Source organism: Ranitomeya imitator, chromosome 4 (assembly GCF_032444005.1).
Source record: "Ranitomeya imitator isolate aRanImi1 chromosome 4, aRanImi1.pri, whole genome shotgun sequence".
Taxonomy (NCBI): Eukaryota; Metazoa; Chordata; class Amphibia; order Anura; family Dendrobatidae; genus Ranitomeya; species Ranitomeya imitator.
Genome location: NC_091285.1, coordinates 515,978,030 through 516,005,625, shown reverse-complemented (window position 1 = coordinate 516,005,625; position 27,596 = coordinate 515,978,030). Strand labels below are relative to the sequence as shown.

General features: G+C 43.4%; 1 protein-coding gene across 2 annotated transcripts in view; it reads right to left on the bottom strand.

The window, feature by feature from the left end:
* Nucleotides 1–493: 493 nt before the first annotated feature.
* Nucleotides 494–27,596, bottom strand: part of EFL1 (elongation factor like GTPase 1) — a 488,390-nt gene continuing 461,287 nt past the window's right edge. For both annotated transcript variants that reach the window (XM_069766104.1, XM_069766103.1), the window contains exon 20: nt 494–809. In XM_069766104.1, coding sequence (XP_069622205.1) covers nt 621–809 — 189 coding nt within the window. In that variant the 3' untranslated portion in view covers nt 494–620. The remainder of the gene's footprint in view (nt 810–27,596) is intronic.

Below are 27,596 nucleotides of genomic sequence, written 5' to 3'. Positions count from 1 at the left end.
CTGCTGACAGGTTCACTTTAAAGCCACACACAATACAGTGGGGAGAAGGGCAGCATGGCTGAGTTCCAGAGCCACAGAAAACATATGAGTTTTAATTTTAATATGAGACAAAGTAGCTTTTCAGATGATAATGATATTGATCTAACCTGACAGAACATCGAGTTCTACTTTAGTTCTCCAAATGCAGCAACTAATGTGAAGAGAACTCCAATAATGGAATGAGCTGACATGCTTGGTGGGTATAATAACGATCATATTACAGTACGTGACCCGAGTACATAAGTATGAGATTGTATGTATTCATATATACAAGGCATGCTCTTTTCTACCAACGTTCAGCACTTATTAATGGTGTCGGCAGCCCAGCTTACAGAACGCCTTTGTATCTGACTGCGACTCTGCGGAGGGTTTAGCTTCTGGCTCTGCAGACTGAGGATAGTACAAGCCTACACACTAGGAGTTATTAACAGACAGAAAACACTAGCAGAGTCAATTGTCTCATCAGTTACATTTATTAAAATCTGCTCCACAGCCTGTGAAAGTTTTAGACTACGAGCAACACATACAAATAATTACTGGGGAAACTTTACAACAAGAACAGAGAAAGAAGCTGAGAATAATTATTTGTTCTTGCTCAGAGTCCTCTGCTTCTCTGCGTGTTCCACAATCTTCTCCTCCACATAAAGTCCTTTACGTTTCCTCACAGAGTTCATGTATTTCCTTGCTTGATTTTCAGAGTCCGCTTTCTCTCCGAAGTGTAAGTATTCCTCCTCCGTAGTTGGGACCCAGAATGGATCGCTGGCAATGACCTGAATTTAAATGGTAGAAAACAAAAAAAAAAAAAGAGGTCAACTTCCTAACAGACATGGGCACAAAACTTCATAATCAGGCTGTATCAAGAGGTTCTCTGGACTCAAAGGGAATCCATCACTAGGTTTATACTTCCTTAACAGAAAGCAGCATAAAATAGGAAGAGAGACACTGATTCTAGCAATATATCACCTTAGGCTTATTTAGATTGGCCAATAATTGGTAACAAACTTGTTTCCCATTATCGTAAACCGGCCGGCAATCACCCGATGAATGAACAAAACATTTGTCCCTGTGTAAGTCGGTTTAAAATATCAGTTATCGACAGCACATCATCCTGTGTAACCAAGATGTGCTGCTGAGAACATGATGTCCTATGCAACACAACTATTGCATTCATGATTATTCTGTTTGCATAGAACATTTGTCGCCCTGTGAATCTGGATGTGTAAATGGGCTATTACTGGGCTTCTTCTAGTCTGTTTGATAAAATGCATGCGCATATCTGATGGTCCTCTCGAGGATGAGCTCTATATAACTCTACCCACAACATTGATTAACAGCTTTCTGTGTTTACTGTGCATAGGCAGAAAGATGTTGATTATTCCTAAAGAGCTGGATTAGTCAGAGCTCATGAATATCGAGGATTACATAACAGGAGATTGTTTATAAGACTAATAGAGCTGCATCAGGTAAGAGAGACTTTCTTTATAAAACTACATCAAGGAATCCAATACGTGACCCAATGTTGGATTCAGGGTCTCTGACCCTTTATGTCACTTTCACATGGGGCGGCAAAAACCTGATGACAGATTCTCTTTTAAACAATACGTTTAAGTCTTACCTCTGTTGCATTTACTGCATACACAGTTTATTTTGGCTGTCTAGATTGAACTTCATGTTTGAAGAACCACTATTTCAGCACATCTGGCCCATTTACACCGGACAAGATCATAAACAATAAAGCTAATTTATCATTTATACAAATTGCACGTGTATAAATCTAACCCAGATCAGGGTCATATGGAGGGGTATAGCAGAGATTCCTATTTCATTCATCGCCTCCTCAGGACTTGCAGGAGGCCTTACATCAGTCTGGAGAGTCCCCTGCCGAAAGTGGAAGATGTCATTTTGTGGGGTGTCCCAATACTCATGATGCTGAAATAATCCATGTAGTTCAAACAGAACTTAATATACAGCATAAAGTAATTTTATGGTTTCTATGAAGGGAGCTACATGGAAATTAACCAATAATCTAATATATATTTCACACTTATGCTAGGACCAGTCTTATTTATAGGAGACCAATTAAACTTGATGGAGTTCGCCTTTAAAAGGACATTCACAATGCAAACTGCTCCATTCTTCACACTTTTAATAAATCATTATTTTCAAATTTCTCTTGAATAGTTAGACAATAGACAATAAACCCAGATTTTAATTTAATGCATTGGTTGTGAATCTCCTTGTAATCACATTGCATGGTTACAGATAAAGCCAATTAAAATCTATGAAGATTAAGTCAGTTATAACCATGACAGCATGATTAACAATGTAACAAATCGTTCCCCTCATTAACTCTATTGTGCATAAGAAGTTGGAAAGGAAATTGCTGTTATTATTCCAAATTGAAAATTAAGCATGGGGCAGTAATGCAACCATGGAAGACCCCAAAGCTCTTACACTGTCCTTACCACTGCCAGGATAGAAGGCTGCACATGGCTTACAGCCATAAGAAAATCCGGCCATATATAAACTTATAGGACCACTCTGGTGATAGCAATCATACGCGCAGTAATACATTCCCTATTTGCCATCTTCTGCCGCTTTCAGCGGCACTCTGGTCCGTCGTCACATCACTGCATCCGTCACCATGCCAAATCACACAGCATTCTTGTGTGGAGAGGTGGCCATTTTTTTCAAAGTGAGTCTAGGAGACTCAGATTTGAGGATATAAAGCTTAGTTCTGGGTCTTATAGACTTACAGTTAGGTCCACATATATTTAGACAGACAACATTTTTCAAATTTTGGTTATAGACATTACCACAATGAATTATAAACAAAACAATTCAGATGCAGTTGAAGTTCAGACTTTCAGCTTTCATTTGAGGGTATCCACATTAAAATTGGATGAAGGGTTCATGTGCTACCCTGTTTTTAAAGGGTCCAAAAGTAATTGGACAGATTCAATAATTTTAAATAAAACGTTCATTTTTAGTACTTGGTTTGAAAACCCTTTGTTGGCAATGACTGCCTGAAGTCTTGAACTCATGGACATCACCAGACGCTGTGTTTCCTCCTTTTTGATGCTCTGCCAGGCCTTCACTGCGGTGGTTTCCAGTTGCTGTTTGTTTGTGGGCCTTTCTGTCTGAAGTTTAGTCTTTAACAAGTGAAATGCTGCTCAGTTGGGTTGAGATCAGGTGACTGACTTGGCCATTCAAGAATATTTTACTTCTTTGCTTTAATAAACTCCTGGGTTGCTTTGGCTTTATGCTTTGGGTCATTGTCCATCTGTAGTATGAAACGACGACCAATCAGTTTGGCTGCATTTGGCTGGATCTGAGCACACAGTATGTCTCTGAATACCTCAGAATTCATTCGGCTGCTTCTGTCCTGTCACATCATCAATAAACACTAGTGACCCAGTGCCACTGGAAGCCATGCATGCCCAAGCCATCACACTGCCTCCGCCGTGTGTTACAGATGATGTGGTATGCTTTGGATCATGAGCTGTACCACACTTTCGCCATACTTTTCTCTTTCCATCATTCTGGTAGAGGTTGACCTTGGTTTCATCTGTCCAAAGAATGGTCTTCCCGAACTGTGCTGGCTTTTTTAGATGTTTTTTAGCAAAGTCCAGTCTTTTTATTCTTGATGCTTGAGTGGCTGCACCATGCAGTGAACCCTCTGTATTTACTTTCTTGCAGTCTTCTCTTTATGGTAGATTTGGATATTGATACGCCGCCCTCCTGGAGAGTGCTGTTCACTTGGTTGGCTGTTGTGAAGGGGTTTCTCTTCCCCATGGAGATTATTCTGCGATCATCCACCACTGTTGTCTTCCGTGGGCACCCAGGTCTTTTTGCATTGATGAGTTCACCAGTGCTTTCTTTCTTTCTCAGGATGTACCAAACTGTAGATTTTGCCACTCCTAATATTGTAGCAATTTCTCAGATGGGTTTTTTCTGTTTTCGCAGCTTAAGGATGGCTTGTGTCACCTGCATGGAGAGCTCCTGTGACCGCATGTTTACTTCACAGCAAAACCTTCCAAATGCAAACACCACACCTCAAATCAACTCCGGGCCTTTTATCTGCTTAACCCCTTAGCGACTGCCGATACGCCTTTTAACGGCGGCCGCTAAGGGTACTTAAACCACAGCGCCGTTAATTAACGGCGCTGTGGAAAAAGTCCATAGCGCCCCCCAGAGGCCGATTTTCTCCGGGGTCTCGGCTGCCGAGGGTATCCGAGACCCCAGAGAACATGATTCGGGGGTTTTTTAACCCACCCCGCATTTGCGATCGCCGGTAATTAACCGTTTACCGGCGATCGCAAAAAAAAAAAAAAAAGCGATCTCTTTTTAATTTCTCTGTCCTCCGATGTGATCGCACATCGGAGGACAGAGAAAAGGGGTCCCAGGTGGCCCCCCAATACTCACCTAGCTCCCCTGATGCTCCTCGTGTCTCCCGGTGGGCGCCACCATCTTCAAAATGGCGGGCGCATGCGCAGTGCGCCCGCCGGCCAGCACCGGGAGAATCTTTGGGGTCTCGGCTGCCGGTGGTAGCCGAGACCCCAAAGAGCATGATCGGGGTCGGTATTACCGACCCCTGTTTTGCGATCGCCGGTAATTAACTGTTTACCGGCGACCGCAAAAAAAAAAAAAAAAGTAAAGTGTAATTCTCTGTCCTCTGATGTGATCGCACATCAGAGGACAGAGAAATAGGGGGATTCGGGGACCCTAGCATACTCACCTAGGTCCCTGGATCCTCTTGCTGCTCCTCCTGGCCACCGGCAGAAGAACATGGCGGACGCATGCCCAGTGCGCCCGCCATCTGTCTCCATCTGCCGGCCGGCAGGAGAACAGCAGTTGGGGCTAAAATTAGGGTTAGGGGTAGGGTTAGGGTTAGGGCTAGGGTTAGGGCTAGGGTTGGGGCTAAATTTAGGGTTAGGGTTGGGGCTAAATTTAGGGTTAGGGTTGGGGCTAAATTTAGGGTTAGGGTTGGGGCTAAACTTAGGGTTAGGCTTCTTTCACACTTACGTCGGTACGGGGCCGTCGCAATGCGTCGGCCCGACATACCGACGCACGTTGTGAAAATTGTGCACAACGTGGGCAGCAGCTGTAGTTTTTCAACACATCCGCTGCCCAATCTATGTCCTGGGGAGGAGGGGGCGGAGTTACGGCCACGCATGCGCGGTCAGAAATGGCGGATGCGACGTACAAAAAAACGTTTCATTGAACGTTTTTTGTGCCGACGCTCCGCCAAAACACAACTGATCCAGTGCACGACGGACGCGACGTGTGGCCATCCGTCACGATCCGTCGGCAATACAAGTCTATGGGCAAAAAACGCATCCTGCGGGCACATTTGCAGGATCCGTTTCTTGTCCAAAACGACGGATTGCGACGGAATGCCAAACGACGCAAGTGTGAAAGTAGCCCTAGGGCTAGGGTTAGGGTTGGGGCTAAAGTTAGGGCTAGGGTTGGGGCTAAAGTTAGGGTTAGAGTTTGGATTAGGGTTAGGGTTTGGATTAGGGTTGGTATTAGGGTTAGGGTTGGCATTAGGGTTACGCTTGGGATTAGGGTTAGGTTTGGGATTAGGGTTAAGGTTAGGGTTGTGATTAGGGGTGTATTGGGATTAGGGTTAGGTTTGAGGTTAGGGTTGAGATTAGGATTAGGGGTGTGTTGGATTTAGGGTTTTGATTAGGGTTATGGTTAGGGTTGACATTAGGGTTGTTTTGGGATAAGGGTTGTGATTATGGTTAGGGTTAGTGATTAGGATTATGGATCAGGTTGGGATTAGGGTTAGGGGTGTGTTGGGGTTAGGGTTGGAGCTAGAATTGGGGGGTTTCCACTGTTTAGGTACATCAGGGGGTCTCCAAACACGACAGCCAATTTTGCGCTCAAAAAGTCAAATGGTGCTCCCTCCCTTCTGAGCTCTGCCGTGCGCCCAAACAGTGGTTTACCCCCACATATGGTGCATCAGCGTACTCGGGATAAATTGGACAACAACTATTGCAGTCCAATTTCTCCTGTTACCCTTGTGAAAATAAAAACTTGGGGGCTACAATATCTTTTTTGTGGAAAAAAAAAATATTTTTTATTTTCACGACTCTGCATTCTAAACTTCTGTGAAGCACTTGGGCATTCAAAGTTCTCACCACACATCTAGATAAGTTCCTTGGGGGGTCTAGTTTCCAAAATGGGGTCACTTGTGGAGGGTTTCTACTGGTTAGGTACATCAGGGGCTCTGCAAACGCAACATAATACCCGCAGACCATTCTATCAAAGTCTGCATTCCAAAACGGCGCTCCTTCCTTCCGAGCTCTGCCGTGCGCCCAAACAGTGGTTTACCCCCACATATGGGGTACCAGCATACTCAGGACAAATTGGACAACAACTTTTGGGGTCCAATTTCTCTTGTTACCCTTGTGAAAATAAAAATTTGGTGGCTAAAAAATCTTGCACTTGAATGCACTTGGGCATTCAAGGTTCTCACCACACATCTAGATAAGTTCCATGGGGGGTCTAGTTTCCAAAATGGGGTCACTTGTGGGGGATTTCTACTGTTTAGGCACATCAGGGGCTCTCCAAACGCGACATGGCGTCCGATCTCAATTCCAGCCAATTCTACATTGAAAAAGTAAAACGGCACTCTTTCTCTTCCAAGCTCTGCGGTGCGCCCAAACAGTGGTTTACCCCCACATATTGGGTATCGACGTACTCAGGAGAAATTGCACAACAACTTTAGTGGTCTAATTTCTCCTGTTACCCTTGTGAAAATAAAAATTTGTGGGCAAAAAGATCATTTTTGTAGAAAAAATGCAATTTTTTTTTTTCACGGCTCTACGTTATAAACTTCTGTGAAGCACATGGGGGTTCAAAGTGCTCGCCACACATCTAGATAAGTTCCTTAAGGGGTCTAGTTTCCAAAATGGTGTCACTTGTGGGGGGTTTCCACTGTTTAGGCACATCGGGGGCTCTCTAAACGTGACATGGCGTCTGATCTCAATTCCAGCCAATTCTGCATTGAAAAAGTCAAACGGCGCTCCTTCACTTCTAAGTTCTGCGGTGCGCCCTAACAGTGGTTTACCCCCACATATGGGGTATTGGCGTATTCAGGAGAAATTGCATAACAAAATTTATGGTTACATTTCTGTTTTTACACTTGTGAAAATAAAAAAAATGGTTCTGAATTAAGATGTTTGCAAAAAAAAGTTAAATGTTAATTTTTTCCTTCCACATTGTTTCAGTTCCTGTGAAGCACGTAAAGGGTTAATAAACTTCTTGAATGTGGTTTTGAGAACCTTGAGGGGTGTAGTTTTTAGAATGGTGTCACACTTCATTATTTTCTATCATATAGACCCCTCAAAATGACTTCAAATGTGATGTGGTCCCTAAAAAAAAATGGTGTTGTAAAAATGAGAAATTGCTGGTCAACTTTTAACCCTTATAACTCCCTAACAAAAAAAAAAATTTTGTTTCCAAAATTGTGCTGATGTAAAGTAGACATGTGGGAAATGTTATTTATTAACTATTTTTCATGACATATCTCTCTGATTTAAGGGCATAAAAATACAAAGTTTAAAAATTGCAAAATTTTAAAAATTTTCGCCATATTTCCGGTTTTTTCATAAATAATCGCAAGTATTATCGAAGAAATGTTACCACTAACATGAAGTACAATATGTCACGAAAAAACAATCTCAGAATCAACGGGATCCGTTGAAGCGTTCCAGAGTTATAACCTCATAAAGTGACAGTGGTCAGAATTGCAAAAATTGGCCTGGTCATTAAGTACCAAATTGGCTCTGTCACTAAGGGGTTAATTGAGAATGACATAACGATGGGATTGCCCACACCTGTCCATGAAATAGCCCTGGAGTCAACTGTCCAATTACTTTTGGTCCCTTTAAAAACAGGGTGGCACATGTTAAGGAGCTGAAACTCCTAAACCCTTCATCCAGTTTTAATGTGGATACCCTCAAATGAAAGCTGAAAGTCTGAACTTCAACTGCATCTGAATTGTTTTGTTTAAAATTCATTGTGGTAATGTCTATAACCAAAATTAGAAAAATGTTGTCTCTGTCCAAATACATATGGACCTAACTGTACATAGAGAAAATTCCAAAAAGTGACCTCCGCTCCAAACAACAGACACTGTGTAATTCGGTCTCAAATGCAGTCATGTGATGGCAGAGTGGGTTAGAGCTCCACTGAAAACGGTAACTCATTACACATGCATGTGATTGGTAGCAAAGGGAGACAAACAAAAAAGAAAATAGTTTTTGTAATAAATGTACTCTGCACTCCATAACTGCACTACAAAATTGTCATTAACAATGTCTGTTAATTTTACAACTGTAGTCAGCAGCTCATGAGCCTGACTGCAAGCTGCATACACTGCTGCAAGTTTAATTACTTAAAGTACGTAAGTATTATACATATTTTATATATACACACAAACACATGTATATATACTGTCCACACACACATACTGTACACATATACAGCACACACATACTGTACACACATATACTGTACACACACAGTACACACATACAGTACACAGTACACATACAGCACACAGTACACATACTGTACACACATATATACAGTACACACACACTGTACACACAGTACACAGACAGTACACATACTGTACACACATATATACAGTACACACACACTGTACACACAGTACACAGACAGTACACATACTGTACACAGTAAACACAATGTACCCACATATATACAGTACACACATACTGTACACACTACACATACAGCACACACACTGTACACACATATATACTGTACACAGGGCCGCCATCAGGGCATTACAGCCGTGACTGGCGTAAGGGGCCCGGTGAGCAGAGGGGGCCCGCATCGGTAAGTAGAACTTTTTTTTTTTTCTATTAAGAGCGGCGATCGGGGGGGGGGGGGGAGTTTGGGCAGAAGGCTGGACACAGAGGGGGCAGAAGGCAGCTGGACACAGGGGGGCAGAAGGCCGCTGGACACAGGGGGGCAGAAGGCAGCTGGACACAGGGGGGCAGAAGGCCGCTGGACACAGGGGGGCAGAAGGCCGCTGGACACAGGGGGGCAGAAGGCAGCTGGACACAGAGGGGGCAGAAGGCAGCTGGACACGGGGGCAGAAGGCAGCTGGACACAGGGGGGCAGTAAAGCTGGACACGGGGGCAGAAGGCAGCTGGACACAGGGGGGCAGAAGGCAGCTGGACACAGAGGGGGCAGAAGGCAGCTGGACACAGGGGGGCAGAAGGCAGCTGGACACAGAGGGGGCAGAAGGCAGCTGGACACAGAGGGGGCAGAAGGCAGCTGGACACAGAGCGGGCAGAAGGCAGCTGGACACAGAGGGGGCAGAAGGCCGCTGGACACAGAGGGGGCAGAAGGCCGCTGGACACAGAGGGGGCAGAAGGCCGCTGGACACAGAGGGGGCAGAAGGCCGCTGGACACAGAGGGGCAGAAGGCCGCTGGACACAGGGGGGCAGAAGGCCGCTGGACACAGGGGGGCAGAAGGCAGCTGGACACAGGGGGGCAGAAGGCAGCTGGACACAGAGGGGGCAGAAGGCAGCTGGACACAGAGGGGGCAGAAGGCAGCTGGACACAGGGGGGCAGAAGGCAGCTGGACACGGGGCAGAAGGCAGCTGGACACAGAGGGGGCAGAAGGCAGCTGGACACAGAGCGGGCAGAAGGCAGCTGGACACAGAGGGGGCAGAAGGCAGCTGGACACAGAGGGGGCAGAAGGCAGCTGGACACAGAGGGGGCAGAAGGCCGCTGGACATGGGGGCAGTAAAGCTGGACACGGGGGGGGGGGGCAGAAGGCCGCTGGACACAGAAGGGCAGTAAAGCTGGACACGGGGGGCAGAAGGCTGGACACGGGGGGCAGAAGGCTGGACACAGGGGGCAGTAAAGCTGGACACGGGGGGCAGAAGGCTGGACACAGAGGGGGCAGTAAAGCTGGACACAGGGGGCAGTAAAGCTGGACACAGAGGGGGCAGTAAAGCTGGACACAGAGGGGGCAGTAAATCTGGACACGGGGCAGTAAATCTGGACACAGGGGGCAGTAAAGCTGGACACAGAGGGGGCAGTAAAGCTGGACACGGGGGGGGGCAGAAAGCTGGACACGGGGGGGGACAAAGCTGGACACGGGGGGGGACAAAGCTGGACACGGGGGGGCAGAAAGCTGGACACGGGGGGGGGGCAGAAAGCTGGACAGGGGGGGGGCAGAAAGCTGGACACATGGGGGGCAGAAAGCTGGACACATGGGGGGCAGAAAGCTGGACACATGGGGGGCAGAAAGCTGGACACATGGGGGGCAGAAAGCTGGACAGAGATGGGGCAGAGTGCTGGACAGAGATGGGGCAGAGTGCTGGACAGAGATGGGGCAGAGTGCTGGACAGAGATGGGGCAGAGTGCTGGACAGAGATGGGGCAGAGTGCTGGACAGAGATGGGGCAGAGTGCTGGACAGAGATGGGGCAGAGTGCTGGACAGAGATGGGGCAGAGTGCTGGACAGAGATGGGGCAGAGTGCTGGGCAGAGTGCTGGGCAGAGTGCTGGACAGAGATGGGGCAGAGTGCTGGACAGAGATGGGGCAGAGTGCTGGACAGAGATGGGGCAGAGTGCTGGACAGAGATGGGGCAGAGTGCTGGACAGAGATGGGGCAGAGTGCTGGACAGAGATGGGGCAGAGTGCTGGACAGAGATGGTGCAGGATTGGAAACAGATGGGGCAGGATGGATACGATGGAGACAGATGGGGCAGGATGGGGAGATCATATGGGGTAGAATGGATACTCATGAGGGCACGATGAGAGAACATATGGCTGGAGCCTGAAATGAGACACACGGTGGCCAGGATGGCGAATATTACCATAGGGGCTAATTAAGGGATATTATTATTGCAGTGATGTATTTATTTTATTTTTTGAGTATACTGTTTTAAATGGGGGGGGCAGTCCTGTTACTGTGTAGAGTGATACTATGTTGCCTTCTTCATGTGGTGTAATGTAGAAGTTGGGAAAATTAAGTAATGTGTTCTACAAGCGGAACTCGAGATAACTGTTTTATTTCCTGCAGAGACGAGTCCTGGCTGGATAAAGTGATGGCGGTCTGTGCTGGATGAAAGATGAAGGACTTCACCTAGAGACGTCACTGGTGAGTCAGTGTTACCTATACACTTACACTATACACTGTATACTATATACAGAGGTCCTGTGTACAATGTCACCAGTGATCACTGTATTATCTATACATTATATACAGAGCTCCTGTGTGTAATGTCACCAGTGATCACTGTATTATCTGTACACAGACACTGCTTACTAATTACAGATCTCCTGTGCATAATGGCACTGATGGTGATAGTATTGTGGGTTTTTTTTGTATTACTGATCAGTATTGTAGTATTCAGTCATTGTTGGTAATATGTGGTCTGGTCATGATGTGGAGGTAATATGTGGTCTGGTCATGGTGTAGCGGTATTTGTTCCTTGTATTTTATATTATTCGATCACTGTGGTGGTAATATGTCATCTGGTCATAGTGTTGTGGTATTTGTTCCTTGTATATAGTATTATAGGTCATTTTAAAAATTGAAAAATAAATAAAAATATACCTAAATTGTATTGCATATTTTAACAAATATTTAGTAGGTTACAGTAGAGTAGGGCCCGGCCAAAAGTGTCTACCTTGTTGTGGTGGCGGCTTAAAAAATCTTTTGGCCAAAACAAAAGCTGCCGGCTATATGTGTGATCTGGTGATGGGAACTGTCAATGTGTGATAGGTGAGAAGTGGAGATTTTCCAAGAGAGAGTGGTGGGACTGTGGACAGTTCGTGGGGTGGAGCCTGGAGGCGGGGCTGGGGTGGAGCCTGGGCGGAGTTTCAAGGGGGCCCCGAAAATTTTGCCAGTACGGGGCCCCGAAATTTCTAGTGGCAGCCCTGACTGTACACACAGTACACCCACATACTGTACACACAGTACACCCACATACATACAATGTACTGACATATATACAGTACACACACACTGTACACAGTACACACAATGTACCGACATATATACAGTACACACACTGTACACAGTACACATACTGTACACACAGTACACATACAGTATACACACAGTACACATACTGTACACATACAATGTACTGACATATATACAGTACACACACACTGTACACAGTACACATACTGTACACACACAATGTACCGACATATATACAGTACACACACTGTACACAGTACAGATACTGTACACACAGTACACATACAGTCTACACAGTACACACACTGTACACACAGAACAGGTGATAATCCATCATTTTCATATGACGTTGGTACAAACAGTTGTGTAGTAGATTTAAAACTTGGTGAGGGACAGTCAGACTCTGCTACAAAGGTGAGGTTGTTTTTCTCGTACACCTGACTATAATCCTACAAAATGCCTGACTTTATGCAAGTGTATCTAGAAGAATTGATGCGGTTTTGAAGGCAAAAGATGGTTACACCAAATATTGATTTGATTTAGATTTGGGTTTTGATCACTTCGCATGTTTTAATTGATAAAAATAAATTCTTAACACTTTTATTCTTGAAAGCATTCTACCTTTACAGTATTTTTCCGCACCTGCCTAAAACGTTGATCGTGTTGCTACTTCAAGAGTCTTTATTGGTTATATGCTTTTGAAATTGAAGAGGATCATTGTATTGTGCTATGAGGACCTGTTTTTGTATAATATAAGTGCATTAAATTATGTCATTTCTACAGGCCCTCATCTAATAGGGTAAGATCACTTAAGGTAATGTCTACACATATAATCAGCAGATAGGTCCAAAGAATCTGTCCAAAATGTATCATAAAATGGACTCTCAGGTAAAGGATGTCATCAATGATAAATAACGTCTGGAGAAAAAGATGCCGAACATGTTGATGTCTAATGAGATGCAAAAATAGTAAATGATCTCTGGTAGTTTCTGTGTGAAGGCTCACAAGCCTCATTTAATAAATCCTCCTGGAAATAGTCTGTAAAAGGTCAGTATGTGTCTAAGACGTGCCGTAGTCTTACTGCATGAACAAGCAAAATGTCTCATATTCTCACTGCTAAAAAGTTATTTCAGGATAGGGTGATTATAATTTACAAGAAAAAACCTGTCCGAGGCCTAAGTCTCATCCACTATACTATTAAATTTTTTTTAATGCGCTTTACATTATCTAAAAAGAAAAAAACTAAAAAAAAATTACATATGCGTGAAAATGACTTAAAAATCCAAGTCCCATTGCTTTTCTAATAGGACTTACTGTTTGTCCTCGCTGACTGCAATGTGGAAGAAACTAAAGACATTTCTCGTAAGTGTGTATTGCCACAGTTTTTAATCAAGCCATGTAGTGCAGTTCCGAGTCACACCACACTGCAAGGTGTAAACAGGTACCAAAGGTACTGACTCAAAGTCATTTGGCAAACTGCTTAACTAACTGATGAGCAACACAAACATATACAGTGCTTTAATAAGGATCATCTTTCCACACATTTGGTCAGTCAACAGGTATTCCACACAACCACAAGTACACATGCATGCTCAGACTGGCCCAGTGCGCATGTGTTCTCAAGATTGAAAGGGAGTAAGCCGCTACAAAACGTCTTTGGAAGGGACATTTCCCAAGAGAACAAATTGATCAGGCAATAAAATTCAACATCCACATTTCCCCAGGCAGGATTTCAGACCCCAAACTATTTATGTGTGCATTTAGCTTTCCACACCTAAGTCCAGCAATACCTTTACACGGTTTTCCAAATTATTATGCAAATTTCATTTAAGTGTCATAAAGATTTAATTGTTTTGTTTTTCAAATAAACTCGTGGATGGTATTGTGTCTCAGGGCTCAATGGATCACTGAAATCAATCTTAAACACATGTCATAATTAGTTTTCCAGGTGATTCTAATTAAAGGAAAACTACTTAAAAATGATGTTCCACATTATTAAGCAGGCCACAGGTTTCAAGCAATATGGGAAAGAAAAAGGATCTCTCTGCTGCTGAAAAGCGTTAAATAGTGCAATGCCTTGGACAAGATATGAAAAAATTAGATATTTCACGAAAACGTAAGAGTGATCATCATACTGTGAAGAGATTTGTGACTGAAAAAGAGCACAGACAGAGTTCATGCAGATAGAGGCATAATGAGGAAGGTTTCTGCCAGACAAATTTATTGGATTAAGAGAACAGCTTCCAAAATACCATTACAAAGCAGCAAAGTTATTTGAAGTGGCTGGTGCCTCTGGAGTCCCTCGAACCTTAAGGTGTAGGATCCTTCAAAGGCTTGCTGTGGTGCATAAACCTACTATTTGGCCACCCCTAAACAGTGTTCACAAGCAGAAACAGTTGCAGTGGGCCCAGACATACATGAAGACTAATTTTCAAACAGTCTTGTTTACTGATGAGTGTTGAGCAACCCTGGATCATCCAGATGGATGGAGTAGTGGATGGTTGCTGGATGGCCACCATGTCCCAACGAGGCTGTGACGTCAGCAAGGAGGTGGAAGAGTCATGTTTTGGGCCGGAATCACGGGGAAACAGCTGGTAGGGCCCTTTAAGGTATAAAAATGACCTCTGCAAAGTATATAGAGTTTCTGACTGACAACTTTCTTCTATGGTCTAAAAAGCAGAAACGTGCCTTCAGGAGCAAAATCATCTTCATGCATGACAATGCACCATCTCATGCTGCAAAGAATACCTCTGAGTCATTGGCTGCTATGGGCATAAAAGGAGATTAATGGTGTAGCCACCATCTTTCCCTGACCTCAACCCTATAGAGAACCTTTGGAGTATCATCAAGCAAAAGATCTATGAGGTGGGGAGGCAGTTCACATTAAAACAGCAGATATGGGAGTCTATTCTGACTTCATGCAAAGAAATACAAGCAGAAACTCTCCAAAAACTCACAAGTTCAATGGATGCTAGAATTGTGAAGGTGATATCAAAGAAGGGTTCCTATGTTAACATGTAACTTGGCCTGTTAGGATGTTTTGGAGTCAAATAGCTTTTTTGTTCAGTGAATGTGACCTCCTAATGCTGCAAATTCCACAAATGAGCATTTTCAGTTCTTTAAAACATATCAAATGTTTAGAAATTCTACTGTGCCTAATAATTTGGAACAGTGCATTTTGAGTTTTAATTCATTTTGGAGATTATACTGTTATCATTGGGAGGTTTATTCAATAAAATTCGATGTATACTCTAATGGGTAATGACTTTTATTAGACTGACTCATTTGCACCGACCATTTACGAAAACCTGAGAAAAATGTAATTTGCATAATAATTTGGAAAATGGTGTACATGGTCAGTTCGATCATCCGTTACTGAGAAATGTTTGAATTTCCAGCTCTATTTCCCACCCAGTGCCACCTGGGGTCTATGATGGAATCATTGACTGGGTGGACCGGGGAAATGTGGTAGATATAGTATATCTCGGGATTGACAAGGCCATGGTTAGATGGATTCATAACTTGCTTAGTGATTGTACTCAAAGAGTGGTGACAAATGGTTGCACATCCAACTGGAAGAGTGTTTCAAGTGGGGTACCACAAGGCTCTGTCTTAGCCCCAGTGTTCAAAATTTTTATAAAAGCTCTAGATAAGGGAACTGAAGGTAAACTGATCAAATTTGCAGATGATGCAATGCTAGGAGGGTTAGCGAACACTACAAAAGATAAAGGATTCAAAAGGATCTAAACAAGCTTGAGCGATGGGCAGCAACTAATAGAATGGTATTTAACAGGAAGAAATGGAAGATTCTACAACTAGGCAAGAAAAACAAGAAATACATCTACAGAATGGGACGAGTGAGACTAAGCAACGTCACGTGTGAAAAACACTTGGGTATACTAATAGATCACAGACTGCACATGAGCCAACACTGTGATGCAGCAGCAAAAAAGGCAAACACAGTTCTAGGATGTATTAAGAGAAGCATAGAATCTAGATCACATGAAGTAATTATCCCGCTTGTGACAGGGTCACTGGCACTGTATGTGATGGGAGATATGCGTCATGAAGTTTGCCTTCTTCCGTGATCTAGAAACCCATAAGTTTCTCTCCTGCATGCTGTGTTTTGAAGGGGTTAATCAGCCATGATGAGTGATGGGTTTTTTAGGTGAATAGGTCAGAGATGGGCGGGATGCCTACTCACCATATCTCCACCTCAAGGCAGTGGCTGGGGAGTTAAATGTAGAGCCACTGTTTTTTTTTCTTTGTTGTGTGTTTGGAGAGGAAAGTCTACAGACGTGGCTCCAGGAGGAGCTGAGGACTTTGGGTGTTACCTGCAGCTGAATCATGCAGGAAAAATGACTCTATTGAACTTTATTTTTTTTGTTTTGCCATTAGACCAGAAAGACCATGTTTACTTTATTCAACTCCTGCTTGACTGATGACTCCTTGGCCTGAAGTCACACAGCAAAGAAGTAGTGAAAAAGTAGGTGGTGCTATGTCGGAAATAGAGATGGAGTGACAGAGGCTTCAGATCTACACAGAGCTCTTCAGCCTAATATATTGTGGGAATAAAAGGACTAGAAATAGGAAAAACCCAATGTGGCTAAACAAAGAAGTAAGACAGGTAATTAACAGTAAAAAGAAAGCATTTGCACTACTAAAGCAGGATGGCACCATTGAAGCTCTAAAAAACTATAGGGAGAAAAATACTTTATCTAAAAAACTAATTAAAGCTGCCAAAAAGGAAACAGAGAAGCACATTGCTAAGGAGAGTAAAACTAATCCCAAACTGTTCTTCAACTATATCAATAGTAAAAGAATAAAAACTGAAAATGTAGGCCCCTTAAAAAATAGTGAGGAAAGAATGGTTGTAGATGACGAGGAAAAAGCTAACATATTAAACACCTTCTTCTCCACTGTATTCACGGTGGAAAATGAAATGCTAGGTGAAATCCCAAGAAACAATGAAAACCCTATATTAAGGGTCACCAATCTAACCCAAGAAGAGGTGCGAAACCGGCTAAATAAGATTAAAATAGATAAATCTCCGGGTCCGGATGGCATACACCCACGAGTACTAAGAGAACTAAGTAATGTAATAGATAAACCATTATTTCTTATTTTTAGGGACTCTTTAGCGATGGGGTCTGTTCCGCAGGACTGGCGCATAGCAAATGTGGTGCCAATATTCAAAAAGGGCTCTAAAAGTGAACCTGGAAATTATAGGCCAGTAAGTCTAACCTCTATTGTTGGTAAAATATTTGAAGGGTTTCTGAGGGATGTTATTCTGGATTATCTCAATGAGAATAACTGTTTAACTCCATATCAGCATGGGTTTATGAGAAATCGCTCCTGTCAAACCAATCTAATCAGTTTTTATGAAGAGGTAAGCTATAGGCTGGACCACGGTGAGTCATTGGACGTGGTATATCTCTATTTTTCCAAAGCGTTTGATACATTGCTGCACAAGAGGTTGGTACACAAAATGAGAATGCTTGGTCTGGGGGAAAATGTGTGTAAATGGGTTAGTAACTGGCTTAGTGATAGAAAGCAGAGGGTGGTTATAAATGGTGTAGTCTCTAACTGGGTCGCTGTGACCAGTGGGGGTACCGCAGGGGTCGGTATTGGGACCTGTTCTCTTCAACATATTCATTAATGATCTGGTAGAAGGTTTACACAGTAAAATATCGATATTTGCAGATGATACAAAACTATGTAAAGCAATTAATACAAGAGAAGATAGTATTCTGCTACAGATGGATCTGGATAAGTTGGAAACTTGGGCTGAAAGGTGGCAGATGAGGTTTAACAATGATAAATGTAAGGTTATACACATGGGAAGAAGAAATCAATATCACCATTACACACTGAACGGGAAACCACTGGGTAAATCTGACAGGGAGAAGGACTTGGGGATCCTAGTTAATGATAAACTTACCTGGAGCAGTCAGTGCCAGGCAGCAGCTGCCAAGGCAAACAGGATCATGGGGTGCATTAAAAGAGGTCTGGATACACATGATGAGAGCATTATACTGCCTCTGTACAAATCCCTAGCTAGACCGCACATGGAATACTGTGTACAGTTTTGGGCACCGATGCTCAGGAAGGATATAATGGAACTAGAGAGAGTACAAAGGAGGGCAACAAAATTAATAAAGGGGATGGGAGAACTACAATACCCAGATAGATTAGCGAAATTAGGATTATTTAGACTAGAAAAAGGACGACTGAGGGGCGATCTAATAACCATGTATAAGTATATAAGGGGACAATACAAATATCTCGCTGAAGATCTGTTTATACCAAGGAAGGTGACGGACACAAGGGGGCATTCTTTGCGTCTGGAGGAGAGAAGGTTTTTCCACCAACATAGAAGAGGATTCTTTACTGTTAGGGCAGTGAGAATCTGGAATTGCTTGCCTGAGGAGGTGGTGATGGCGAACTCAGTCGAGGGGTTCAAGAGAGGCCTGGATGTCCTCCTGGAGCAGAACAATATTGTATCATACAATTATTAGGTTCTGTAGAAGGACGTAGATCTGGGGATTTATTATGATGGAATATAGGCTGAACTGGATGGACAAATGTCTTTTTTCGGCCTTACTAACTATGTTACATATCAATTCAAACACTGATTTCAGTAATGGAGGAATGGTCTAGCTATATAAAGGCATTGCTGGACTTGTCTGTGAAAGAGATACATGTGAAAATAGTTAGGGAGCAGTAATCCTGTTGACAGATTCCCGTTAATTGGGGAACAAATTGGATTAGGAGATCAATTTTTTATTTCAATAAGCTGGTGGCTCTACTAGCATTCTAGCGTGGGTCCATTCAATCTTTAGACTTGGTGAATTGCACAGGTATGAAAAATGTGTAGAGCCCTAAACTTTGTGACCCTGTGTTTGAGGACTCAAGAGTCTTGGAATGGAGTTTCAGGGCTACAGGACAAGGTGTATCAACAAGTTACTTATCTACTATATAATTGTCTAAGGGTCACTTCCGTCTTTCTGTCTGTGTCACAGAAATCCCAAGTCGCTGATTGGTCGCGGTCAAATGGCCACGACCAATTAGCGACGGGCACAGTGCGGCCGCGAAATGGCCACTCCCTACTCCCTTGCCGTCAGTGCCTGCTCCATACTCCCCTCCCCAGTCAGCGCTCACACAGGGTTAATGGCAGCGTTAAGGGACCGCGTTATGCTGCGGTGTAACGCACTCCGCTAACCCTGCTATTAACTCTGTGTGCTGCATTGGCAGCATCAATAGTAAAAAGATCTAATGTTAAAAATAATAAAAAAATAAAAATCATTATATACTCACCTTCTGTCGGCCCCCGGATTCAGCCCAGGCCTTTCCCGCTCCTCGCGACGGTCCGGTCCATGCATTGCGGTCTCGCGAGATGATGACGTAGCCTACCGCTACGTCATCTCGCGAGACCACAATGCACTCTTGGGACCAGAGCGTCGCGAGGAGCATCGGTAAACGCCTGGGCTGGATTTGGGGGCCGACGGAAGGTGAGTATATAACTATTTTTTATTTTAATTATTTTTTTTAACAGGGATATGGTGCCCACATTGCTATATACTACGTGGGCTCTGTTATATACAACACCAATGGTGAAAAGCAAGCCATGCGTTGGCCGGGAATCGAACCCGGGAAAACTGCTTGGAAGGCAGCTATGCTCACCACTATACCACCAACACTTATTTATAGTGGTGGTATAGTGGTGAGCATAGCTGCCTTCCAAGCAGTTTTCCCAGGTTTGATTCCCAGCCAACACATGGCTTGCTTTCCACCATTGGTGTTGTGTTATATACTAGGTGGCCTGTGCTATATACTATGTGGGCTGTGCTATATACTACGTGGCTGTGGTATATACTACATCTCTGTGCTATATACTACATCTCTGTGCTATATACTATGTGGGCTGTGCTATATACTATGTGGCTGTGCTATATATTACGTGGCTGGGCAATATACTACATTGCTGTGCTCTATACTACGTGGCCTGAGTTATATACTGCATGGGCAGTGTTATATACTACGTCTCTGTGCTATATAATATGTGGCTGTGCAATATATTACCTGGCTGTGCAATATACTACGTTGCTGTGCAATATATTACGTGGCTGGGCAATAATCTGTGCAATGTATTATGTGGCTGGGCAATAAACTATGTGTCTGTGCTATATAATACGTGTCTGTGCTTTATAGTACGTGTCTGTGCTATATACTAAGTGGCTGGGCAATATACTACGTGCCTGGGAAATGTGCTATGTGGCTGGGCAATATGCTACGTGTATGTGCTATACCACGTGTCTGTGCTATATACTAGGTGTCTGTGCTATATACTACGTGGCTGGGCAATATACTACGTGGCTGGGCAATATACTATGTGGGCTGTGCTATTTACTACGTGGGCTGTGCTATATACTACGTGACTGGGCAATATACTACGTGGCTGTGTTATATACTAACGTGGCTGTGCTATATACTACATGGGCTGTTATATTTCTCTGCTGTATCGGACACCCAGTATTGGTGCTTGACTTTAAACGACCCCCAACACCCAGAAATGTCTCTATGTAGCAGTTCTCCCATATATATCACTATATAGGTGTTTCTCCTAATAGTAGCTGCCCTTGATACCAGTTTACATTGCAACTCCTCTATTGAGTATATTCGGCGTTCCTCGAGGTGGACTAGGCGATTAATAGATGTTATAACCTGAGAGTGCCATTGATAGAAGACGGGGTGAGAATGACCACTTTGAAAGTGGGGATTACCAACGAGTGGAAGAAGAAGGGACACCCAAGGAGAGAGCCAGAATTGCCAGAGTATTTTCTGCCATGCCTTCCATGTAGACATCAGGAGTGACTCTTACTTCATTCGGCAGTTCAGTATAAGGGAGGTGTGTAAGAGGGCAGGGAGAGCCAGCCCTGGGGTGAGATAGCACTCCAGGTCATATTGGGCATAACAAGACGTCCCTCCCAGTCAGTCCACCACCACCCTGAATAGGGATGCTAGGTTATAGTGTCTAATATCAGGGAAGTTTATACCCCCATTTCCTTTCAGCTGATGAGTAATTTAAAGGTTATATGGGCTGTATGGAAGAGGTGGAAATTCTGTCATTTTAATTACATTGGTTCTGCCTAGGTATGACAAGCTAAAATCCTTCCATTTGGCTAAGGTGTATTCTAAGTTTTCGAGATATGAATTAATATTGGCTTTGTATAATTTAGCTGGGTGTCTTGCCACCAGTATTCCCAAGTATTTTAATGAGCCAGTAGTAAACTGACATGGGAATCACAATACCCACAGCGGTCGGAAGGGGCCACGTAGCATCATCACCTCTGTTTTATCACAATTAATATTATAGCCCAGCAAACCTCCCACATCTTCCAACTCTCGTATAATGGAATGTTGGACCTGTTTGGGGTTAGTTACTACCAGCAGAATATCATCTGCAATGGCTGCAACCTTTAATTCTCTAGAGCCCGCCGTAAGCCCCATAAAAATAGGGGTCTGCAATAGGTGGCGTAATAAGGGGTCTATTGAGAGGTTGAATAGAAGGGGTGACAAAGGGTATCCCTGTTTGACTCCCCGAAAGATCTATTGTTGGTGCACTGTATCTGTTAACAGTCACACAGGTATTCGCATTTGTATGAAGGTATTGGATACACTGTAGGAACCTCAGGCCAAAATTTCCCCTGCCCAGAACTCCATATAACAAAGGCCTCGACACTTTATCAAAGGCCTTTTCGGCATCCAGATTCATCAGCATTGCAGTTGGTTTTGATGCGTATTGGGCGAAAACCATGGCTGCGACCGCTATGCGTATATTTGCCACACTGCTTCATCCCTGGGTAAAGCCTGTCTGAGCCTCACATAGAAAGCCAGTTAGCATGGTTTGCTAGGATCTTCGCCAGGAGTTGATATTCATAGTTGAGGAGTGAGATTGGGCGGTAAGATTGTGGCAATAATGGGTCTCTATTAGATTTAGGGATAACTATTGTGCATTGTATATTGGTCGATAGAAGCCCCTTGAAGAAAAGCTTCATTAAAAAGGTTAATCAAAATGGGCACTAAGACAGGGGAGAGAATCTTATAATATTCAGCAGTGAGACCATCAGGGGCTGGGGTCTTACCATTAGATGCGTCTGTTATAGCTTGTCTCTCTTCAATCTCTGTTATCTTTGAGTCTAACATCACTTGTTATACAGTGGGCAGAGAAGGTAGATTAAATAAAGTTCAAAAAGGAGTTAACTGTGGGGAGATTGGCAGGGGAGGCTTTATATAGGAGCTCATAGTATTCACTGAAGATTTGTGTGATCTCTTCACGGTCAGTCATCTGCAAGCCTGTTATGGGGTTCTGCAGTTTAATAACTAGCATGTAGGGTAGTTTGCTTTTAGTTAGGGTAGCTAGCAATTTGCCCGTCTTATTTACCAAGCGATAAAATTTATTTCAAGTTAATTGGATTTGCCAGTGCAATTGGGAGTGTATAAAAGGGTCCAGGAGGTGTTTGGCCATAGAATAAGGAGATGGGAATAGGGCAAGTGTTGTCCGAGTCTGAAGGACAGAGGCATGTAAGGCGTCAAATTTCTTTTGTGTTTTCCTTGTACATGACAGATAAGCGATGATATGACCTCTCATGACAGCCTTACAAGTGGCCCAGAGTAGAGGGATGTTGTCAGTGTGGGTGATGTTGTCATCCAGGAAGCCATTCCAGTGTAATTTAAGAAAGCTTTTGAAATCATCTGACTCTGCTAGGTAGGATGGAAATCTCCAATGTCGTGTCTGAGGCTTGGGTCTGCTAAAGTCAGGGATAATGAAATGGGAGCATGATCTGAGATCAGTATTGGGTAGATGCGAGAATCATGATGATGGGTAAATAGTTGAGTGGAGATGAGGAAGTAGTCAATACGGGAGAAGGACTGATGAGTAAGGGAATGGCATGTGTATTCTCTAGCTGCAGAGTCCATCACTCTCCACGGGTCACAAAGTGAGAGCTGTTCCATAAAGTGTAGGAGCAGTGGCTGCTGAGGTCTGTGGGAAGGGTGAGGAACGGTCTAAGGCAGGACATTGCACTAAATGAAAATCTCCTACTATTAGATGTTTAGGCCCAAGTCCTAAAATAATCTGGAGAATTGATGTGTAAAAGTAATGTTGGTCATGATTGGGAGCAACGAGATTGATCAAAAAATATATATATTTTACAAGCTACTTCCACTTTCAGAATCAGATATCTACCCTGGCTGTCACTATTAGTCTTGGATGGAACATGGTTTGTTTTATATTTGCATTGATCATTGATTAAACTCAGGCTTGGACTGGCCAACAGGAGAAAAGGAGAATCCTCCGGTGGGCCCCTTGCAAGAGTGGCCACCACCCTATTATATATGAGCCATACTTGGGACTAGATACTTGAATCACTATGTACAGACAAAGGCGGCATCTTATTCATTTATCAATCTACCCCGTTCACTGTTATATAAATTTGTGATTGAGGATAATGTCACATTTGCGTGTAGCTGAAAAGTGGGGCCCCTGAAGTGGTTACTGGTGGGCCCTTGGAACCCCACTCCGACACTGATTAAACTGAATTTATGTCCAAAACTTATGCCAACGGAGGCTGAAAGGCCTCACTGATAATTATGGGCTCTGCCTGGATTCAGTCAGGCTCAGGTTCAGCTTTTAGAATGGAAGAAAAAGTTCTAAGCTTCTGTATGCCCTGCTTTTATCTCTGTTCGAAATCATTTATGCAACAGATCCATTTTGGACATTAATTCCATGTCTCAAAATCGCACAGCCAAACAGCGAGTCCGAACGGAAGTGTGAACGTAGGCTTAAGAAGTACAGTATCCTACATTTATGTACAAAATATGTAGAGAAACATTCCCTCTATATGGGAAAGAAGGAAGCACGGAATTAAAATGTGTCTAAAACAATAAAAGCAAAAATGCAGACATAATAGGCATTTTAGCCAACCAATAGCATCTCCTATTTATAATTGCCATTTGGTATATTTGGGGGCCTTGAATAGCAATCTGCACCTAGCAGGACCTGCGCCTATAGGATAAATGACTTTGTGTTAGTCAATTGTTCCCTGCTCCAGCCACGCTGCTCGGGTAGAATACATGGATAATGGACAGCAGACTTCCACATCATTACTCTTGCTCCTGCCTTCCATGAAGACAAAGGTCTTTTTATCACGTTGTAAGGAAATTCATACTGCTGTAATGCGGCCAGATTATAATGTTCTTCAATTCCACAGTATGAGCTCTGCGGTTGCATTCTGCACACATTGAACATACGTTATGTAATTATGCAGCAAGCCTCCTTGGCTATAGAAAATAACACGGAATAAGCGCCCGCCCTAGTGTGATCCTTTGTCTGCTGCGTGCTGGAGCGTCCTACTGAAATAATCTAACAGGTTCATTTTGCATATAGTATGCGCCTCCCATGAGAATTGGCACAAATGGCAAATTACCAATAAAAATAAGCTAAATGAGCAATCAATGGCGCTCCCATCTCTAAGTGGGATTGATTGATGAGAAAAGCTTCCCACTCTTATCTGTGTGATATGCAGCAAAAAAAATGACAAATTACTCAGAGCTAAATTAGGAAGTTGGCAAGGAGCCCCCAAGTCTCTGGTGGACAGACAGGTACCATTAAGTGCAGGACAGATGGAGGGAATCTTAGCAGTAAGTAGACATCTATCCAAATCTTTTTTTTTTCCTGCTGAGTGAAAACACCAGGCTCCTCCGAATGGAAATCTGTCACAATGCATCTGCTGCGGATACATGATACAGCACAAGCATTGGTAATGCACCAGCCTATGGCTACCATGCACACATTCCCCAGACACCGCCACATTCGTTAACCATTTAGAACCAGAGGACCTGTCTGATCCCTGACTGCGCACATGCCGGGGGCACAGCCACAATAAACCTTTGTCTTCTCCCGGCACACAGAGGAGGGAAACTGGTTATCATAACCCAACATATACTGGGTGGTCTTTCTAATAAGCAGACTCACGCCGGCATTAACTGGTTACCGGCAACAAGAACACTGTTCGCTTATTTGGTGAACATAATAAAACGAAACATTCAATATAAAACACATAATAAACAGCTAAAAAAAACCCGAGAAATGTAAGAAAACGACAATGTGCTTAGTTACACGCTAGCACACTGCGATGTTCCGGAATACAGAAATATCGATGGGCATCGATACATCCAGAAAAAAGATCAGCAATAGGCATGCGATAAATCGAGAAGATATTCGATACATAGATATGCTATACATGGATAGAGCTGGAATGGAGGAATAAGGAGATATGGCATGTGATGCAGACAGCGAGATACCTAGATGGAAAATGATACTCTACATACATCTAACGCAGAAATAGGTAAATATGAAATACACGAGAGAGGGAGAGAAACAATATACGATACATAGACGAGTAGCTAAAGCGGGAAGATGATGGATATGATTGGATCAATTCAACAATTTATTGAATACAACAATCAATATTATTCTCATAAACTTGTCAAAAGACAGTCACAAACCATACAAATCTAGAGAATGTAAAAGATAAAGGGGAAGATTTATGAAGAACTCTAATAGAAGGATGACACAGATAGTCCACATACAGAAACTATGATGGATTGATAGATAAGTTAGATCTATAGATAAACTGATGATGCAGGCAGATCAATAGATACATAGACTGACAGATGCGATCGGCTGCCGGACAGATGAACCAAAGTGTGCCAGCATTATCCCAAATGCCGGGTGTAAACCCCATACATCCGCCTTCACATTCACTTAAAGATTAAAGGCGTCACTCCAGGACATGAGAAGCAGAAATCAGACGGTTTATTTGCCCACGGGTAACGATGTTTCAGCTCACAAAAGTAAACTGGAGAGAAAGGCTCAGTTTGTTTTTGTGGGCCGAAACGTCGTAAAGACACTTGGGCAAATAAACCGTCTGTTTAATGCGTCACTAGTCCCGGATTCCCTTTCTCCGAGGTGTAGACAGTTACTGTATTTGGATAATAGACAGACATTCAGACACAAAGAAAGATAGATCGATAGTTACTGTATCTGGATGACACATATATGGATGATTTTCATTCCATCTATATTTGTTGGACTAAAATAATTGAAAATTTTGGCGCACATCATACTTGCATACTACGTTTTACCTTCTTAAGTTATTCACGACCGGAAGGGTTATGACTACCATCGGCGACAGAAATTAGCATGAAATATAGAACAAAACTATTGGATTTCCTGGAGTGACAGCAATGCACCCAATATATCTGGAGGTCCTCCTTATTCCAGCTGGCGGTTTCTTAGACCGGTGTGTAAATTCCCCTTATAGTATTTGTTCACTGACATGCCCATCAATCGCACTCCTCTGCCTATGAATCCTGCAGCCACAGAAATGCTACTTTGTGGTTTGATAAAAGTACCTTTCATTGTATAATTGGAGAATTTCTTGGGCTGTTTATTTTCTGGTCCCCAAGTGTTATTTTTGGAGCAATTAAAGGTTTCTATACAAAGGCCTTCTGCAGTTGCAGATATTAAGAGGACATGAAAAGAAGTGTGTGATGCTGCGTCTCCTTTAGGGGTTTTCAGCTGTGTACCTTTGGAGACACACGTTTGGAATTACTACATTTCAATGCCTGTCTTTTATCAGCTGCCGCACAAAGAACTAGGCAGCTCTTTTGGAAATAATTATTTGAGAAATGCATGTCTTTTTGGGAACGCTAAGCTCCTTTTAAGTTGCCTATGGATTTTCTTTGTTTTTATATCTGAATTTCCTTTAATCCAGGTTTTTCCATCCGTCTGGTTTTGAAATATAAAAAGAATGGATTGCATTCGGGGATGGTCCTCGTGTGCTGTATACAGGGGTGTGAAGCACGCCATGTGGCACGGTATCTGGGCAGCAAGAAAACACAATATTCCACCTTATATATTCTCTGACCTGAATATTTGCCTAGGTAGATGAGAAAACAGCACTCTCCTGATATACCGATTCATGTAATGGCGTATGACAGCCCACCATAGGAGTGACTGTAGGACACGTTTACTTATGTACAAAGGACATTTTGAGAAATTGAGATCTATTGCTACAGTGCCTTGGAAAATTATCTTCTACATCCCTTGTGTAGGAGCAGGAGTGCAAATAGAGAAGTGGCATAGTGGGGGGAGTCATTATCCTTGGGTGCCCATGGTGGTGCCATGTTGCCTTGCTCGGGATATTTACCTAGAGTAGGGGTCCCCAACTCCAGTCCTCAAGGCCCACCAACATGTCATGTTTTCAGGATTTCCTTAGTCTTGCCCAGGTAATAAATGCATCACCTGTGCAATGCAAAGGAAATCCTGAAAACATGACCTGTTGGTGGGCCTTGAGGACTGGAGTTGGGGACCCCTGACCTAGAGGACTATGGCAGTAGACTGAAAGCCTACCTAGGTAAGTACAAAAAAAGTGTCAATTCAGCACACCACTCCTGTGTTATGCCTCTTTCACACTTCCGTCGTGGTAGATCCATCGCAAT